Below are 20,349 nucleotides of genomic sequence, written 5' to 3'. Positions count from 1 at the left end.
GACGTGTGTTGCAGGTGGAGGCGCTGCAGGCGGAGAGCGCGGCCCCGGCCCCCGGGCAACGGCAGAGCCTGTCGCTGAGGTGAGGAGGGGTGGCGGCTTCCTAGGTGTCAGGGGCTGAGCTGCCTTTCGGTGGGAACAGGCACGTGGCAGGGAACAGCCAGCTGAGCTGCCCTATAAGCACGTACTGGTGTTTGTCAGAGAGCTGGGTGAAGGGCTGAGTATCTAAACTGGCGTATTTCGGTGAGCAACAGGTATGTCAGCAGTAACTGTGGGCCCACTCTAGAAGGAAACAGGGGATCTGGCCGTGCAGGACACAGAGAAGGCTGAGGTACTCAATGGCTACTTTGTCTCAGTCTTCACTGGCAATGGTCACACCATCAAAGTTAAAGAAGGCAAAGGCATGGACTATGAAAAGGAAGATTTCCCCACTGTAGGAGAAGAGCAGGTTCACCACCATCTGAGGGACCTGAAGGTGCACAATTTCATGGGACCTGGTAGGATTCATCCACAACTCCTGAAGAAACTGGCTGATGAAGTTGCACAGCCTCTGTCCATCCTATTTGAAAAGTCTTAGCAGTCTGGAGAAATTCCCACTGACGGGAAAAGGGGAAACATAACTCCCATTTTTAAGAAGGGAAAAAAGGAAGACCCAGGGAACTGCAGAGCCATCAGTCTCACCTCTGTGCCTGGCAAGATCATGGAGCAGATCCTCCTGAAGGCTCTGCTAAGGCACGTGGAAAGCAGCATGGCTTCACCAAGGACAAATCCTGCCTGACTAATTTGGTGGCCTTTTACAATGGGGTCACTGCATTGGTGGACAAAGGCAGAGCAACAAACCTCATCTACCTGGACCTCTGCAAAGCTTTTGACACTGTCCTGCACAACATCCTGGATTCTATGGATGGACCACTCACAGCTATCTGGATGGTCATACTCAATAAGTGGTGATCAACAGCTCAATGTCCAAATGGAGACCTGTGACCAAGTGGTGTTCCCCAAGGGCTGGTACTCAGAGTGGTGCTGTTTAACATCTTTGTCAGCAACACAGGCAGTGGCATTGAGTGCACCCTCAGCAAGTTTGCTGACGACACCGAAGTGTGTGGTGAGGTTGACAATCTGAAGGGAAGGGATGCCATCTAGAGGGACCTTGACAGGCTTGAGAGGTGGGCTTATGCAAACTGCATGAAGTTCAACAAGGCTGAGTGCAAGGTTCTGCACCTGGATCGGGGCAATCCCAAGCACAGACACAGGCTGGGTGGAGAATGGATGAAAACAGTCTGGAGGAGAAGGACATGGAGTGATGTTGGATGAAAAGCTCAACGTGGGCTGACAATGTGCACTTGCAGTCCAGAAAGCTGACATTATCCTGGGCTGCATCAAAAGAAGTGTGGCCTGCAGGTTAAGGGAACTGATTCTCCCCCTTTACTCGGCTCTCATGAGATCCTACTTGGATACTGTGTCCAGTTCTGGAGCCTCCAACACAGGAAGGACATGGACCTCCCGGAGAAAGTCCAGAGGAGGGCCACAAATATGATCAGGAGGCTGGAGCACCACTCCCATGAAGACAGGCTGAGAGAGTTGGTGCTATTCTGCCTGGAGAAGAGAAGGCTCTGGGGAGACCTCATAGTGGCCTTCCAGTATGTGAAGGGGCTACAGGAAAGCTGGAGAGGGAGTTTTTAGAAGGTAATGGATCAAAACTGGAAAAGGGAAGATTAAAGTTAGACATTAGGAAGAAATTATTTAGTGTGAGGGAGGTGAGACAATGGAACAGGTTGCCTAGGGAATTTGTGGAAACCCCATCCCTGGAAGTGTTCAAGGCCAGGTTGGATGGGGTTCTGAGCAACCTGATCTAGTGGGAGGTGTCCCTACCCATGCAGAGGGGTTGGAACAAGATAATCTTTAAGGTCCCTTCCAACTCATACCATTCTGTGTTGCTATGATTCTCTGATTTGGGACACCCCTCTGTCAGACATTTCAGATAATGCCATCTGCCTGTCTTGCTTTCCATGCAGATGTATGGAGCTGAAGAAATTGGTGGATGAGAATACAAATGCTCTTCATTATTTGAAAAAAGTAAGTGTGGGAACCAATTTGGTAATGTTTTTCTCCAAAATGCATCACAATGTTTAGAGAGCGCCAGCCCCCTTTGACTTTAGGTGCCTCTAGAGCAATACCTTGCACTGCACAACCCGTAGCTGGGCTCTCTGAAGTCCATTTATATGTTAGTTAACATCCTATTTTTAATGCTTGAGCGTGTACAAGTTCTGTGCTTAAAATATTTATCAACCCAGTATGTTACAATGCCCTGTACTGGGAGCAGAGAATGCTGATTTGAAAAGTCACACAAAATTTCATCGTGGCAGAGAAAAAGGGCAAAGAAGATGTCTCCAAACAGGGAGTGACAGCAGCCAGGGAACATGAAAGCTCATAAGACATGTCTGGGAAACTAACTTCATATGGGAACTTTGCTTCATGGAGCATTTTGTTATTTTCTTCTTTCTCAGGCTGATGAGCCTGCACCTGTGGGGAATTATAACCAGAGGAAAGAAGAAGAAGAAAAGCTACTACATAAACTCTCTCAGCAACTTCAGAAACTTGTTCTTACCTTGGATCAGGACAAGGTGGCTATGAATGATGGAGTGTAAGTAGCTTAAATAAATAAAATCTGCACTTTTGTAGAATTGTACATGTACAGTTGGAAAGGACTGTGAAAAATTGTTAGCTCATGCCCTTTTTTATTTTAACACACAGTTGAAAAAGAAGTGCTGAAGAGCCAGCTCTCATGGGGCTTGTTTTCTTGATGCAGCCATGAACAACGCGCTGGAATTTCCCGAGGGTGTTGGTTAATGGCTGAAATATGATGTGATTGTTGAGAGGGGAGGATGCAATGGGGTCTGTGTGCTTAGAGAGGAAAAAACGTTGGGATTTTGGAATTTTTTCAGTTCAGGAGTGAAACCCAGGAATGAAGGTTCTGTATCTGGATAATGTCCTTGCAGAGAAGCCTGTACTGCAAGCCTTTACAGGAATTCCCAGATGTTTTGTTAAAAATTTTTAAAATTTTATTTATTTTGGGTAGGGCTGGGGAGAGCCGGGAAGATCCTCAAACAGAAGACGAAAATGGAAAAGAGGATGAGAGTGAAGATGAAGAAAGTAGTGAGGAGGAAGAGAGTGAAGAAACAGATGATGATGAGGATGAATTGTTGAATGATCCAAATGTTAAAGAATGTGTTGCAGTTGGAAACTTCAGTGCACAGCAGGAAGGGGATCTCGCGTTTACGGTAAATATGTCTCTCAAAGGTTTTTGGCTGCAGATCATTCTGTATAAAGCAGTCCCTAATTAAAAGCTGTGCTGCTTGTTCCTCATGGGACTCAGGGAGAAATGGCTTTTCCTGGTGTCCATTTGGCTTGGTGGAGTCCCGTGTCCTTTTGCCACCTTCTGCGGTGGCAGGGTGTGTCACAGCAGTCTGTGACCTCTCTGTTGGGGCAAAAATTAAGCTTTTGTGCTGTCGGTTTGTTTTTAATGTCCTGGAGCTATTTTGAAATCCTGAATTGTCTTTTGTCCCTGTCTCTCCTTCTAATGGCAAAGAAAGGTGAAGTCCTACATATTCATGAGAAGAAGGTGGATGGCTGGTGGGTAGCTGAAAACTCCAAAGGGGAGAGAGGCCTCGTTCCTAGAACCTACCTTGCGGTTAGTGCGCTAAAGTTTCCTGTTCTGGTCTCAGCTCTGTTATCTTGTATACACTGATGATGATAATTGAGCTGCATAAAATTGATCCCCATGCTTACATGGGGACAGATGTGACAGGTAAGTGCAGAGGAGTTTCTTGAATATGAAAGTTATAATCTTTGTCACTAAAAGTCAATCCTGAAGACTCCAAGCTGCCATGGAGAAATCCAGTCTTTTTGTGGTTTACATAAAATGTGAGTTCTGCAGTACAAAACTTTAAAAATTTGATTTTTAAAGCTTTGTAACTTCTTTTTTTCTTAATTTTTTGAGGTGCTTACACATGCCAACTTATGTACTTATGAACATAGATAGCCAGTGGTGAATTGTGGTGAACACTTAAATATGGGTACACAGTTTGGACTGAGTGATCAGGTGGAACAGAGCTTTTCTCAATGTAAATAAACAACATGCTGAGTAGCTAGCTTTTTATTTCATGATGCCAGTGTATCTCTCTTTTTAAACATTCCACTTTGCAAATGCATTCCCTGACTTGTAGGAATACTCCAGTCCCTGTAGCTGCAGAACTCGGGGGCAGTGTTCTACACTTACGGTGCTCTGTTGCAATACATCACAGAAAATCTCCTAAGCTATTAACATGTGCTATGGTTGGATCAAGTGTTTTTCAGAACAGAGCTGTGAAGAAATCAAGCACTTTGCTGTATTGAATCTGAATTGCAGGTCCGACGTGAAGATAGTGAAAGCCAAGAGCGAAGTGGAGAACACATCGAAGTGGTGGATGAAACAGCAGATGGAACTGAAATTAAAAAAAGGTAAATGCAGTGATGTGAAAGCAAAGTAGTATAGAATTATTCTTCCTCCTCTATAAATGTTGCAAAGGTGGTTTGTTCTCTGCATTTTTCTTTTTGCTACAGCAGTCACTTTTTGTCCACTTTGCAGACACACTTTAACTTGAAAGGGTTTGTTGGGGAGTTTTTCCTTTCGTTTCCTTTTTTTTTTAAACCCCTCATAAAATCAAAGAATGACTGGGTCATGTGTCAAGCTATGTTCCAGCTCATGAAACAGTCTAGCAATAAGTCTTAATGACTGGAAATATGTCATTGTTAGTTTCTTAAATAGGATATGGTTATTAAGCTGCTGCTATTTGAAAACAAACCAATATGTAGGATTTAAAGTTTTGCCCACACGAGGATGATATGTTATTAAAATTACATTATTTTTTTTCCAGAACAGATTCTCATTGGAGCGCTGCAAGAAGAGCCATTGCAGAGGTAGGTGTATTTCTTTTATAGCAACTTCACCTACTCTAGCGTTAATTATTTTGTAGACAAGGTTTGCCTTTTACCAAACACCATTTCTTCTATTACAGGTCATTATTTTTAAAGTAACATTTCTGTTTTGTTTTTCGTAGCAAGAAATGCTACAAATTAGGGTAGAAATAGCTGTGAAATAGCAGGAACACTAGTATCCATTTTTCTTTCTTTTATTTTTTAATAGAATGACACAGTAGAGGTACTGGCAACCATAGGAGCAGTTCCTGCAGGATTCCGCCTATCCACACTTTTCCAGCTCTTAGAAGAAGGTAAGGTTTTCTCCTCAAAATTGCAGTGCAGGATTCTCACGTGTCTGTGATGAGTTTCTTATCCTGGTTATTGGCCTATTGGACTTAAATCAGTCTTGCTTAATTATATTTGTTAATTTGTACAGGCTGTGTTTGACCATTGATCAAATAGTGTATAAAAGGTGTTTTTTTGTTCTGCAATTAATTTTTGTCTGTGTGAAAACCTGGCCACATGGAGGCAATGACAGATTGTCTAATGATTTCAAAGATTTTTCTCTTCCTGTTGACATTGCAGAAAATTATTATTTTTTTCATCTTCTCTTTTTCCTGGACATTTTTTTGAGTTTCTTCACCAAGACTATTTTCTTACCCCTTTTGTTTAAAACTCTTTCAAGTCAGAAGCTCGTTTTGTTAATTAAATTACTGTGCTTCTGGAATGAAATACTGCAGAACAACTAAAAGTAGTGAAAGTATCCTTTTTAAAGGTGTCTGTAGAAGATACCTCCATCATTTTGTTTGGACTAGTCAACACTGAAATAGACTTCAACCACATCTCAATTTTGGATGTTGTTCATTTTGTGGCAATAAGGATAAAAATAAAAAAAAAGAATTAAAAAAATTCTCTTGTTGTAGGCAATCAATTTCGAGCCAGTTACTTCTTGAAGCCTGAACTTACTCCTTCCCAGTTGGCTTTCAAAGACTTGGTGTGGAACTCTGAAAAAAATACTGTGAGTATAACTGCTAAGAAAGATACGATGCTTTTGGTTTGAGAGAAATTATGAGATCTGTAGATGTGAATAGCCAGCAGTTTGTCACACTGGTGGGTACATTTTGCTGTGAAACAGAGGATGGATTTTCATGTCAGCCTAAGACTCCTTAGGCAGTAGATGTTATCACATCCTACCCTCTAACAGGCAAAAAATGGGTACAAGTTTTCATTTTGAGTATCTTACAAGAGTCACGTTTCATCTTAAATGTGTGCGTTCCTTCCCTGTCTGGGATGAAGCAGATCTGCATGGGTGACTGGTCTGAATTTTTAAACCATGAATTTCTGCTAGGCACTGTGAAATCACCAACTCCCTTTTGTATTCTTTCATTTTAGCTAATGATTATGTCTTGATTTGCACCATTTTTAGAATATTTGGTTCTTCTCAAACTTTGACAAGACCTTCTATCTGTCACACTAAAATATTTGCAGCAGTCTTCTCAGAAGAGAGCAAAAGACTTATGAGGAAGGTTTGCTGCTGCTGCTAGTATTACAGAAGCTTTGTGGGTAGAATAATTCAGTCTAGCAAACACTTCACTTGACCACCTCAGTAACTAAACACAAACTGGTGCCATGTGCAGGAGGAGCCTGTAGATTTACTTCTTCTGTTTTCTGCATTTCAGATCTATCCTCGACCGACTCGAGTGTCCCTGATTGTAACGTTATGTAGCTGTAAAATGATTCCCCTCCCTGGGGTCAGCATCCAGGTTCTCAGTAGACACGTTCGATTCTGTCTGTTCGATGGCAATCGGGTAGGTTGTTTGGCTGTCAAAAAAAGTGTTAAGGAGGTGTGGATTTTTCAGGATCTTTCATGCTGTTGTTCCTCTGGTAGCCAGCTCCTCCAGTTGCCTCACTAAGAGGCATCTGCCTCCCAAGTTGCTTAACTTACTCTCCCATTCCACCTGGCTTGGCACTGGCCTGGGATCACACAGTGACATACATAACCTTGCTCTTACTTAGTGACACCACAGACACTTGGGCCCCCAGTGGCTTGGCTAGATGCTGGCACCTACACATACACGTGTTCAGAATAGAGAGCCCAGTCACCCAGAAAAATAGTTATAAATAGAGTTTAGTGAGGAAACGGGGTGGACCACACTGATCAGGTGCCCAGGCATGCATCCGAACCCCTTTTTTTCTCACCCTTGTTACTCCACAAAGCATCTTGATCCCTCCCTTTTTCTGCCTTTGGTTTCTCCCCTGACTGTCCCATAGTAAGTCATGTGCAGTCCCAAAACACCCTTCCCCTGCAGGCCAGTGCCTCCTGTTGACTCAAGGTGCTGGGAGTTACACCCAGCCCCTGAGGCTGTCCTGGGTAGCCCTGGGAGGGGTTGGGGTGGGAGCTCTGTTTCTCCAAGTCTGTAATTTCGGTTCCCCACCTGCCATTGTGCCTTTTTGCTCCTTTATGCTTGTATAGACTAGCCTTTTCTGGGCTGATCTCTCTCCTCTGATGGGCCTGGGAATAGCTGGGTCACATTCAGATTCCCCCACATGCTGTAGATCCTCTGTGCTCCTTTGTACGTTATGTGTAGAGCAGCTTTATATAACAGAATCTGACACTGACCATCTGACAAGTTTTCTTCCTGCTACACTGAACAGTCTTGGGAGCAAAGGGACTATTACTGAAGCAAGGAGAGTTGGAGAGTGCCCTGTGGCTTCAGAGAAAACTTCCTCTCTAGTCCTTTAAACTGAAACCATTCAATGAAGTGGAATTTTATCTTATTGCATGCAGAGTGTTGGATTAGTCTGAGATAATACTGCATTTTCTAACAGCTGCATAGCTTTACAGAAAATCTTGTCTTACCTTTTTGCACCACTTATAACATTTCAGGTGCTGAGTAACATTCACACAGTGAGAGCTACGTGGCAACATAAAAATCCTCAAACATGGACCTTTTCTCCAAGAGTAGGTATCATACTCGGGAAGTGATATAACCAGTAACAATCTATTTATAGCATCTGATACTTCTGGTATTTGTGTTGAAATTAAATGTATTGCAACCAAAATGAAGATGCAGAAAAGACTTGCTGAAGTGTATGAATTCAAGCTAAACCCAGTGCTTCAGCAAGACCACTTTGAGGAAAAGAGCTGGGGAAAAGAAAAGCATTGGGAGGGACTGGTGATCCAGCCCGTGGCACTGGATAACTTTGAAGCAAGGTAATTCAGTGGGTTTTGACATCTAAAGTTCTTTAATAGCTTATTATCACACACACAAAATGTGCAAACCTGGTATCATGGTGGTGTTTCATGGCAAGACAAAAGAATAAGGGGAGTAAGGTTTAAAGTGAAACTGATTCCCTACTTATCATTCTAAATGCAATGACATTGGGTTTGAGATCTTATGTGAATGACTGATGTGTTCAATGGCCTTTAAAAATCAAGAGGTACATTAACTTCCTTTTTTATATCCCTCTCTGTATTAGGTAACGGGCATTTTACCCAGCTTGCTTGATGGTGACTGTTTCATAAGGTCCAACTCTCTGTCTTCAGACATTGGTATATTATTTGAACTTGGCATCACTTATATTCGCCATGTAAGTGCATGAAGCTGCAGTATAAATCACTCCAACCACAGGTGTATAAAGTGAACCAGCTGTCCCTGACTGATGGGAAGTTGCAGTTTCCCAGCAGCAAACTGAGAGATCCAAAAGGAAATGTAGCTGAACTTTTCCTAGCTTACTACAAGACTCTCTTCCTTTTGTCTTCTGGGAGGAAGGAGAGAGATGTTGGGTTTTGGAACTTTCAGTTCCAGTCAATATTAAGAGAGTGAGATATTTCTGACACAAATGTACCTTTACATACACTGAAATAATTTCTCTTAGTCTGCCAAAGGTCTCGTGTAATGTCATTGCAAATGACCAGTTCTCTCTTCACTCCTGCATTGTTTTTCTATCTTTGTGATTCATTTCAGACTACCATGCTCTGTATTTTGAACCTAAAATTTTAATTGTTTAAATAGTATGGACACTGGTTTCTAGCTATGATTTGATACAGATATATCCTGCCCATCCATGATATGCTTCTGAAAAGTAACTGGGTAGTGATGCAATAGATGGTACAGCCCATAAGAACTACCATAATAGAAGGCAGGTGCATGCAGGAGTGTAAGAAACACTTAATATTTGGAGAATACAGAGGCTTTTTGGAACAGGTCACTGTTCAAAAGATCTCAGCCGTTCTGTCTACCAAACTGACTCGATCTTGCTGCCTCTTTCTGAACACTTAGACTTCCATTATGGACACAGTCAGGGTAATCCTGGCAATCACGTGAATCATAGATAAAAGATGGAAGGTGTGGTAACCACAAGAGTTATCAAGCAGGGTGTTAAATGGTGGGCAAGAGAATTCTGAAAAGATAGGTGGAGGAGTCGCAAGGGGGGGTATTGCTGTATTTTCTCTTTCACTAACACCTGCATGATCTGAGGGTGCAAGAGGGCAGTACCTGTGGAGATGTGGAGGAGAGACAGGCTGCTAGCATGGAGGGGCTGCAGAACTGTTGTGTGGGGAGATCAGTAGAGTGTAGATCTATAGGGGCCTGGACTATGTGACCTGGTGATGAATAGCATGTTGGTAAGTCATGGTTCACAGAGACCTACAGGGGCATAACGGCTGTCCTCATATTAATTTGAGTAGGTAAGATTATGCAAAGTTGTCTGCCTGTGTTTACAGAGTAAGTTTAAATGAAAACAAGTATTTACAAATTCCTGCCTGTTATTCCTGCTTTTGCCGTCTGGAAATGGATGGGCTAGCACACAGGATCAGCTCTGTTTCCCAGGCACTGTCTCTGGCACTATGAATAAAGCCTTCCAATGTGCAGGGTCAGGCTTGGAAACTTGACTCTGGAATCAGATGGGTAAATCCTCTGAGTAAATTGTTTTCCCTCCTTCTTTCTGTCCTGCATTCTTTGGAGTATCAGTGCAGGTTTGGGGGTTTTTACCTTTGTGCATTTCAAATTATTCAGGAAGTTGATATACTTAGGTTTCCCTGAAATGTGTGTCTCTTGGCTTAATAAATCCTTGTCTGTTGAGTATGTTCATGGATGATCAGCTTCAGCATATCTGTTTGTGCTGTTTGGTAAATATTTTCAAACACTTGCAAATGCAGCATAGTCAGTGTTTGCTTACTACAAATCTGCAATTATTGTTTGTAATTCAGGTACTCATCAGGCATGTGTCATTATATTTCAGCATTCTATAAAACAGTAAAAGTGGAAAACCTTAAAAGCATAAACTCAAGAAGGAGAATCAGAAAAGCACTCTTGAAAACGCCTGCATGACTATGACACTTGCAGAAGAGCAAATAGACTGGCAACTCAGTTTAGGAGAGCAGTCTAGATCTCCATCTGAATACTAGTTTGGAGATAAACCTTATCAGTTATTCAGGTTGAGCAAGACACCTTCGTGTATTAACATAGACACATCAGAAGTCAGTGTAGCTAATTACAGAGGTGACATCTACACTGACTGAGGCAGATTTCAGTCTCTATTCATGCCCAAGCTGTACCACCTATGGTTGCACCCATTTTAAACAGGCTGCACTGGTCACCACTCTTACCATTTTTCCCCTCTGCTGAGCGGATCTGGTTTCACGGAGGCTGAACACATTCCCACACACAGATATCTCTCTCCTTACCTCTGGCTAAGAGTCTACTGTTAATTCATAATGGGGATGCTATTCAAGTTGTTTACATTTCTCTTTTTTTTTTTTCCTAGTCAACAGGTGAAAGAGGAGAGCTAAGCTGTGGCTGGGCATTTCTGAAGCTTTTTACTTCTAATGGAATGCCTGTTCCCTCCAAGTAAGCTATTTATGTTTTCCTTCTCTCTCTCTCTCTGTATTTATAGCTGTATGTCTATAAACCTATTTTAGGCTAGGAGTAAAGCTCATGTTTCATACTTACACACTGATGGGGGCAGGTGTAATCCAGACTCATGTGCAGGGTGTACTGGGTCTTTTCAGGGAGGATGCTGGTCCTGCTTCCACACCCCAAGTATGTTCTATTAAGTTTGTGTGGGAAAAGTGCTCCCTGCACCCAACATTCAGGTTTGAAATGTTGCAAGTTATTGTGTATTTAAAAATATTCTTTGGTGGAATTTTAAAACTATGCAATGTTAATGGGGAGTTCTGTAGGGTTATATTTATACAAAATAGAGTAATTACCTAAATTGAAGATGACAACATCCTTTTTAATTCTGACCTCTTCTTTACGTATGCTTTGCTGTAAAACCCTTTCCCATTTAAAATTTAGGAGATCAGTTTCTAAGTCTTGGAAGCAGGTAAGAGTTCTTGTGAATGAACTTTCCATTTACTTGGAGAGTGTGAAGAAGCTTATATTTTGCAGATGATTTATGACTAGCTCATGGGTTCAACAATCTTAAATAATAAAATGTACATATTTTATTAAATGTAGGGAACTATTCCAATAATTTACAGAAATGACTCACTGTAGAGCAAATTTTCCATACTTTTTTTTTTAACCAAGTATATGTATATAGATATAGGTATTCTGAGTATGTTTGGAGTATAGGGCAAAAAAGAATACCCACAGAAGACACCTACTGATCTAGAATTCTCTAAATATCTTCTAAATCTCATCTCTAACATTGTTTTTCTATTTAATTGAGTTAAACGTATCTACAGAATGAAATTACATGTTTACTTCAACAGTGACTGACTTACGCTTGACAGATCTGGGACTACATTCTTCAGTGTTTTAAATCTTCCATATCTAAAATGTGCTACATAAGCAATGACTCCTGAAAAACATTTTAGTGAAACAACTGTTGAATTTCATATAAGAAAAATATTGGAGTTATCTGGAAAAGAATAAATGTTGCTAATGTCTTTGAAAATAATTAACTAGTTTCTCACTGTATTACAGGTTTCAAATTTATTATTTGTGGTTTGATTACTCAATGAGGTGTTGTCATTTCATATAAAATACTAGTCAGAACCTCAAGCACAGTGTCAGTTTTTAATTTGAAATAATGCATTTCTTTCTTTCTTTATCAGAGAGCAGTTGTGCTGCTCTGACATATCCTTACACCATTTGATTTTAATTGTGCTGCTCTTCTTTCACAGGATGTATGAGCTGCTAATACAGGGGGGTACTCCCTATGAGAGAGGCGTTGAGGTTGGCCCATCAATATCAAGAAGAGGTGTGGTTTCTCCTAAATATTATATGAATGAAAAGATACAAATGCTATACTTATTTTACAACACTCAGTGCTCAGCCAGGGCTTTGCAGTCACCACAGCCTGGATTTGTCTCATATGTTCCTATTTTGCAGAAGAGAGAGTTGATTGTCAGGGCTGGTGGGATTCAGAACTATCTGCCAGTGCTCATGTTTCTGTCATTTCCTGTGTCGGCAGGTTGAGGGCTTATTCTGAGAAACTTATTTAACTATATTTTACTTACCTCTGCATTACTCTAGGCATATTGCAAGTCCACCATCCTAGAGAGAGATAACAGCTCATGTTGGACTAAATGTTGATACGGCTGATATATTTTCAGGTGTTCAGTTCCTTCGGGTTGTTAGACCAGCCTTAAACCATTACAGTATTAGAAAACACTTCTTGCCAAATTTAAATGTCCATTCTTGTAATATAATTCTCAATGTTCTTTCAAACTGACAGATTTCACAGCAGGTATTTATTTCTTAAACAGGCAGTGGTGTTTTTCATCAGTTTATAGCACTCAAGAAACAGCCAGTGCTTGTGGTGAAACTGAGGTCATTAAGTGCGCAGTCAAAAGACATCCTGAAGTAAGTATGTACCTGTGCTGCCATTAAATGAGAAAGTATTTGACAGCCTAGAATGGTTCCAGAAGTGTTGCCCTTCCCTGAAACACTGGCTATGGTTGTGTAACCTGCATGTTGTACTTGATCTCTGTTTGACACTCTAGAGCCATTTTGTTGAAAACAACTAAAAAGGCTTTAAGTTAAGATAATATTGAAAACCACAACAGCAGGAGCCTGGCTGTTACAGCTTTATCAGTGTCCACCTAGATTCAGGGAGATGCGAATACGAGCTAATCATCTCCATTAAGTTGTCATTATTCCTGAGCTTTGGTGAACAATGCTTTATAGGGCCAGTTTTTAATAAAATTCTCAACTGCATGTTGTTTATTTTCCCAATAGTTTGCTACCAGAAACATTAATTGGCAGCATGTGCTACATCCACCTCCTGATACTTTATCGACAAATACTTGGTGATGCACTCCTGAAAGACAGGATAAGCGTGCAAAGCACAGGTAAGAATTGCTGTTGTGGAGAAGAAGCCAGTAATGGAGAGTGTGTTGGAGAAAGGTCAGGTTCCCAAAGAGAAGGACTCTCTCCAGAGCCTCCAATTTGTAAGTGAAAGCAGGGGCCTGCAGGAGCAACTCATTGATATAGAGTAATGGTAGAATTTTGTTCCCTGGTGTTGCTGGCCCTGACCAACCATCTGTCGTGGTTTGGGCTTAGCCCAACAACAACGAACCAGCCGTGTGGCCGTTCACTCCCCACACACACACATGCACACTGGGAGGGGGAGGCCAAAGGCCAGCTAGAAACTTGTGGGTCAAGACAGGGAGGGTGCCCTCACTTGTTACGGTCTTGGGCAAAACAGACTCAACTTGGGGAAAAATAGTAATAATTTAACACTAATCAAACACACCCAGGACACAGACAACACACACAGCAGGGCTTGCATATGTTACCTCCACCCCTCCCTTCTTCCCAGGCCCAAATCACTTTGTTCCCGGTTTCTCTCCCTCCTTCCCCACAGTGGCACAGGGGGACAGGGGATGGGGTGTAGAGTCAGTTCATGGGCTGGTGGTTCCTGCTGCTCCTTCCACCTTGGGGAGAAGGATTCCTTACAGTACTCTCCTATTTCCCTGTGGTGTCCCTTGCATGGGAGAGAGTACTTCACAAACCTCTCCAACATGAGTCCTTCCCACAAGGTACAGTCTCTCAGGAACAAGCTGCCGCAGGGCTTCCCACAGAGCCATGGGAACAGTCACCTTCCCTGGCACTGGGGTCATCCACGGCTGCAGATCCAAGTCCATGGGCTGCAGGTCCACATTTGCCCCTCCTGGAGCCTTCAGGGGATGCTCCACCATGTTTCTTCTCCATGGGGCACAGGGGGGGCAGCCTGCCATCTCACCATAGGCTGCAGGGGAACTTCTGCTCAGGCACCTCCTTCCACCCTGGCACTGCTTTCACCTCCAGCTCAGCAGTTCTCCCCTGCTCTGACATATCCTTACACCATTTGATTTTAATTGTGCTGCTCTTCTTTCACAGGATGTATGAGCTGCTAATACAGGGGGGTACTCCCTATGAGAGAGGCGTTGAGGTTGGCCCATCAATATCAAGAAGAGGTGTGGTTTCTCCTAAATATTATATGAATGAAAAGATACAAATGCTATACTTATTTTACAACACTCAGTGCTCAGCCAGGGCTTTGCAGTCACCACAGCCTGGATTTGTCTCATATGTTCCTATTTTGCAGAAGAGAGAGTTGATTGTCAGGGCTGGTGGGATTCAGAACTATCTGCCAGTGCTCATGTTTCTGTCATTTCCTGTGTCGGCAGGTTGAGGGCTTATTCTGAGAAACTTATTTAACTATATTTTACTTACCTCTGCATTACTCTAGGCATATTGCAAGTCCACCATCCTAGAGAGAGATAACAGCTCATGTTGGACTAAATGTTGATACGGCTGATATATTTTCAGGTGTTCAGTTCCTTCGGGTTGTTAGACCAGCCTTAAACCATTACAGTATTAGAAAACACTTCTTGCCAAATTTAAATGTCCATTCTTGTAATATAATTCTCAATGTTCTTTCAAACTGACAGATTTCACAGCAGGTATTTATTTCTTAAACAGGCAGTGGTGTTTTTCATCAGTTTATAGCACTCAAGAAACAGCCAGTGCTTGTGGTGAAACTGAGGTCATTAAGTGCGCAGTCAAAAGACATCCTGAAGTAAGTATGTACCTGTGCTGCCATTAAATGAGAAAGTATTTGACAGCCTAGAATGGTTCCAGAAGTGTTGCCCTTCCCTGAAACACTGGCTATGGTTGTGTAACCTGCATGTTGTACTTGATCTCTGTTTGACACTCTAGAGCCATTTTGTTGAAAACAACTAAAAAGGCTTTAAGTTAAGATAATATTGAAAACCACAACAGCAGGAGCCTGGCTGTTACAGCTTTATCAGTGTCCACCTAGATTCAGGGAGATGCGAATACGAGCTAATCATCTCCATTAAGTTGTCATTATTCCTGAGCTTTGGTGAACAATGCTTTATAGGGCCAGTTTTTAATAAAATTCTCAACTGCATGTTGTTTATTTTCCCAATAGTTTGCTACCAGAAACATTAATTGGCAGCATGTGCTACATCCACCTCCTGATACTTTATCGACAAATACTTGGTGATGCACTCCTGAAAGACAGGATAAGCGTGCAAAGCACAGGTAAGAATTGCTGTTGTGGAGAAGAAGCCAGTAATGGAGAGTGTGTTGGAGAAAGGTCAGGTTCCCAAAGAGAAGGACTCTCTCCAGAGCCTCCAATTTGTAAGTGAAAGCAGGGGCCTGCAGGAGCAACTCATTGATATAGAGTAATGGTAGAATTTTGTTCCCTGGTGTTGCTGGCCCTGACCAACCATCTGTCGTGGTTTGGGCTTAGCCCAACAACAACGAACCAGCCGTGTGGCCGTTCACTCCCCACACACACACATGCACACTGGGAGGGGGAGGCCAAAGGCCAGCTAGAAACTTGTGGGTCAAGACAGGGAGGGTGCCCTCACTTGTTACGGTCTTGGGCAAAACAGACTCAACTTGGGGAAAAATAGTAATAATTTAACACTAATCAAACACACCCAGGACACAGACAACACACACAGCAGGGCTTGCATATGTTACCTCCACCCCTCCCTTCTTCCCAGGCCCAAATCACTTTGTTCCCGGTTTCTCTCCCTCCTTCCCCACAGTGGCACAGGGGGACAGGGGATGGGGTGTAGAGTCAGTTCATGGGCTGGTGGTTCCTGCTGCTCCTTCCACCTTGGGGAGAAGGATTCCTTACAGTACTCTCCTATTTCCCTGTGGTGTCCCTTGCATGGGAGAGAGTACTTCACAAACCTCTCCAACATGAGTCCTTCCCACAAGGTACAGTCTCTCAGGAACAAGCTGCCGCAGGGCTTCCCACAGAGCCATGGGAACAGTCACCTTCCCTGGCACTGGGGTCATCCACGGCTGCAGATCCAAGTCCATGGGCTGCAGGTCCACATTTGCCCCTCCTGGAGCCTTCAGGGGATGCTCCACCATGTTTCTTCTCCATGGGGCACAGGGGGGGCAGCCTGCCATCTCACCATAGGCTGCAGGGGAACTTCTGCTCAGGCACCTCCTTCCACCCTGGCACTGCTTTCACCTCCAGCTCAGCAGTTCTCCCCTGCTCTCTCTGCACTCAGGGTCTTATATCAGTTCTTTCATGTTACTCGCAGAGGCATCTGTTGGCCCTCTCTAATGGCCTTGGCCACCTGAATGGGGGGAGCTTTTAGTAGCTTCTTACAGAAGCCACCCCTGGGCCATCTTCCCTGCTATCCAAACCATGCCAAAACCAAAGCAGCACACCATCCCACAGGGTTAGGAAGTTACGCTCCCTGTGTAGAGGATTTCGGTGTTTGAACTTGCAGTCTGCAAGTGTTGTGGAGACAAACAGGAATCTGTTGTCCCTTGAATAAAAAGAGAACACCCTTTTCCTGTGAATGCCACTACTCAGTGTGTTTGCATTTCAAACCCGTCATATTTCGACTGACATTGGTTCACATCCAGGACGCAAAACCCACAAGAATACCTTTGTTTTCTGTGGAGTATGAATGAGGTGTTTTCAGTGAAATCCTAATTTTTAAAAAGCCTGTGTGGATAGGTAAAGGGTCATTTTTAAATATATAAAAATAAATAACAAGCAAATGTAGGTAAAGGATTATCTGCAAGAAGTGTTTCCTCTTTGCCACCCACTCAATGAGCGATTAGACATATACACAGGTTTACTCATTCATTTATACTGTATGTGTGTTCTCTGAGTGAGAGAAGAGATTAGACAGATGGTTTTGTCATTAAGGCTAAGTCAGCCTCTTTTTTTTTTTTTAATTCATATTTACTCACTGGCTAATGCAGCAGAGAGACACAGAAATGGAAGAGTTCTGGTTTTAGAACTCAGTATCTTGCTACTCTGTATCTTATTTCTTTCACATTTTTCCTTTGACAGAATTGTCATAGTTTAGTCTTCCCTATTTTAAAATCAATTTGAAATATGCAAAAATTCCATTTCTTACCTGCACTATAGGTTAATTTCTGTTATTTTCTTATGTGTTCTCCAGTCTCTTCTCTAGACTGAATTATGTATGAACTGTTCCTATGGCAAATAAATTTGCCTGTGCACTTACTAACATTTTACACTTACTATCTTTAGCCCTACTTAGGCATCTGAATTGAAAGTTCATCTTTCAAAGGTACTCAGAACTTAACTCCCTTCCTGGTTTTCTTGAACTTTAATATACATTCTCAGGATACTGACATCAGCATCTGACAGTCCAACGCTTTAATATATTCATGCTTTATTTAATAAACTTATAATAGTAAAACAAAAAGTACTTAATTTTTAAAGGCCAGTTGAGAACTGCTACACTTACTTGATTTGATCTCTATAATATAGGACAACGTATCAGGCTGATGACCTCTTCTGGAGCTACATTACATCCACTTACATTCAGACTTCATCAGAAATTATTTAAAGGCTTTATTCCAGCATTTCAGAGGCTGTTCTTTTTTACTGGTGGAAAAAAAAAAAGATTCTCGAATTTAAAAAATCAACTATCACTTTAGAAATAGGCAAGTTAAAATGCCTGTTACATTTCACAAAAGCAATCAGTTCTGCCTTGTTTCCATTAAATGTTTTGTTATTAGTAAATGTTTAGTGTTTGCTAAACTTCCCATCAACTTCAAAATTAAGAAACAACACTGTACATGAAATATTTAAAATCACAAGAAGAAGAAACCACGTTGACCCAGAATTCCTCTATCTGTCACTTGTAGCACTCTTGTAATCTTATCCACAATAATCTCATGAACTAAAGTAAGGACAGAACTGCTGAGCCACTGGGGTTCAAGATTTGCTGTGCTTAGTAACAGAGCTTTGATTCCTGTCAGTCATGGGGAGGCAGCTCTGCCCTGCCGGGGTTTGATACAGCTCAACTTAGAGACCCAACCATTACCTGGTAGCCAACCTGAAAGGCACACAGCAGACTCTGCAGCTTGATGCTGTGCCCCATTTAGTAACTTTACTATGCTGCATGTTATCTTAAAATCACACAGAGCACAAGCCAGATCAAAGGAGAATGAAGGTGTGTTTAGTCATAATATCCAAACCGGGCAGAGCCATTTCAGATGTTTATAACAAAGACAGGTGCAGAAATGAGGAAAACCACCTCAGTCTGCCCTTAGGTTTGCTCAGTAAGGTCTCTTGCTTGCTGGCTTCTCCTAATAAACTAGCAATTGATTTTTGTGTCTCTCCTCACTCAGGTCTCTCAGCCACCTAGAGTTTGCTCCTGTCAGAGAATGCAGTTGTTTTAGCTTTTCTACCTTCCCTGCTGCTCTGAAGAACTATGACAGCAAATTTTTCCTTTGAAATATTCTGAAGGGAGGGATGGGTTGAATACCTTGATGTGGTGATACCTTGAAAACCATCCTGTTTCTTCCTTAGCCTTGGATGTGTTTGTTTTCTGTTTCAGATTTAATCTGTAATCCTATTTTAGCAACTTTCCCTCAACTCTTGGATGAACCAGACCTGATGGATGCACTCCGGGTATGTTATCTGCATAGTGTTCAATTCCTGATGTGTCAAGATTTCCAAGTCATTGGCAAAATTTGAGCCTTTTTTACCCTGTGAAAAGATAAATGGAAAAGCCGAGCTGCAGAAAAGCTATAGTAATTTCCAGTACATGCAGATCTCTTGTGTCTTAGTGCCTTCAAAACTGCAAGAGAATGCTAGAGTACATTCAGAAGGGATGCAAAGGCATGAATTGGCTTGTTTGAGCACTACTAAGCCATGCAGCCACAGCAAGAGAGAACTCAGCTGGATTAGCTCCTCTGAATGTTTGTCTGGCTTGTAGGACAGTGCTGCCTTTGTCACAGGTAGGAGCTGCGTGAGCTTCTGCCTGGCAGGACAGCACTCACTGCATTTACACTGCACTCCCTCGTAGGTGTCCTAGTGCCAGACAAGAACAGCTGACGTGTTTGTGCCCAAAGGACACAACTGTTAGAAGCTGTCAGCCCTTGGGGTTCAGCTGTATTTCTCCATACTTGTGGGGTGGAAAAAAATCAGCCTTCGTGGTGATTGATTTGTCTGAAAAGTGGATTCCCTTGATTTAATTTATATGGCTCTGATGGTTTCACATCTCCAAATCCTCGCATCTGTAAAATCTGGTGGAATGGCTGTTTGCTTAAATCAATGGCACAAGGGGGGAATGGGGGGAGTGTGAGGAAAGTGGGACTGCAACAGGAAGTTCAACTACTGTGGGACTGAAGAGAGATTTTTGCAGCTAAAACTGGAATTGCTTTGTATCTCTACAGTCTCAGTCTGATTTTATATTTAATTTCATTTTAGAGTGCTTGGGCAGATAGAGAAAGAAAGCTGAAGAGATCTGAGAAGGTAATAAATTACAGGTTTTTCTTTGACATATATTCAATCTCATTTGAACTAGAAGCTTTCTGTCAGTTTACTATACATTCATGTAGAAAATGTAGATACACTGAATTAGCAGTTCTTAACTTTTCTTCCCTGTATTTGTAACAAAAGTAGGAGATGAAGGAATATGAAATTAACTTGTAACTTCTTGTCTCATTGTTTGTATATAGCTGTTAGTGGGGAAGCTATTACAGGTTCATACCCTAAGCAGGGCTCCCTTTCATGGTATGCTTCAAGTATCTGACTGGTAAAAGCTTTCCACTGGTACAAAAGGGGCCCTGTATGTCCACAAAGTAATAATTCCTTCTCCAACCTCTGAGCTCTTGTCCTTCTACAGTCTGCCTGGAAAAAGGCCCCCAAATTCCACAAATCTCCTTCCCTCAGACAATTGTAATCTCACAGCTGGAGAAAAGTTGAATTGGCTGTGTCACCATGCTTACCTGTACCTTATCCTACCTCCTGCCCTCTGGATAAAGAGAAGCTGCAGGTAACTGAAGAAGAAAAGCATTTGCTTTTGATTGAAGGATCACCTGAGAGCAGCAGCAGGATATTTCATTCCTTGTGCATGCTGAGTGGATACACAAGGAGATCTCCCCAGTTATGCAAACAAACCAAACC

General features: G+C 42.3%; 1 protein-coding gene across 1 annotated transcript in view; it reads left to right on the top strand.

The window, feature by feature from the left end:
- The window catches only part of NPHP1 (nephronophthisis 1 (juvenile)), a 22,998-nt gene that overhangs the window by 1,079 nt on the left and 1,570 nt on the right, over nt 1-20,349 (top strand). The window contains exons 2-20 of the mRNA XM_010004994.1: nt 15-79; nt 2,013-2,073; nt 2,505-2,641; nt 3,077-3,278; nt 3,587-3,688; nt 4,406-4,497; nt 4,914-4,956; nt 5,183-5,267; nt 5,880-5,974; nt 6,636-6,764; nt 7,844-7,918; nt 8,437-8,547; nt 10,726-10,808; nt 12,092-12,168; nt 12,655-12,657; nt 14,877-14,973; nt 15,349-15,461; nt 18,776-18,849; nt 19,651-19,695. Coding sequence (XP_010003296.1) covers nt 15-79; nt 2,013-2,073; nt 2,505-2,641; nt 3,077-3,278; nt 3,587-3,688; nt 4,406-4,497; nt 4,914-4,956; nt 5,183-5,267; nt 5,880-5,974; nt 6,636-6,764; nt 7,844-7,918; nt 8,437-8,547; nt 10,726-10,808; nt 12,092-12,168; nt 12,655-12,657; nt 14,877-14,973; nt 15,349-15,461; nt 18,776-18,849; nt 19,651-19,695 — 1,689 coding nt within the window. The remainder of the gene's footprint in view (nt 1-14; nt 80-2,012; nt 2,074-2,504; nt 2,642-3,076; nt 3,279-3,586; nt 3,689-4,405; nt 4,498-4,913; nt 4,957-5,182; nt 5,268-5,879; nt 5,975-6,635; nt 6,765-7,843; nt 7,919-8,436; nt 8,548-10,725; nt 10,809-12,091; nt 12,169-12,654; nt 12,658-14,876; nt 14,974-15,348; nt 15,462-18,775; nt 18,850-19,650; nt 19,696-20,349) is intronic.

Source organism: Chaetura pelagica, unplaced genomic scaffold, assembly GCF_000747805.2.
Source record: "Chaetura pelagica isolate M959 unplaced genomic scaffold, ChaPel_1.0 scaffold171, whole genome shotgun sequence".
NCBI lineage: Eukaryota > Metazoa > Chordata > Aves > Apodiformes > Apodidae > Chaetura > Chaetura pelagica.
This window is presented reverse-complemented; position numbering and strand designations above follow the sequence as displayed.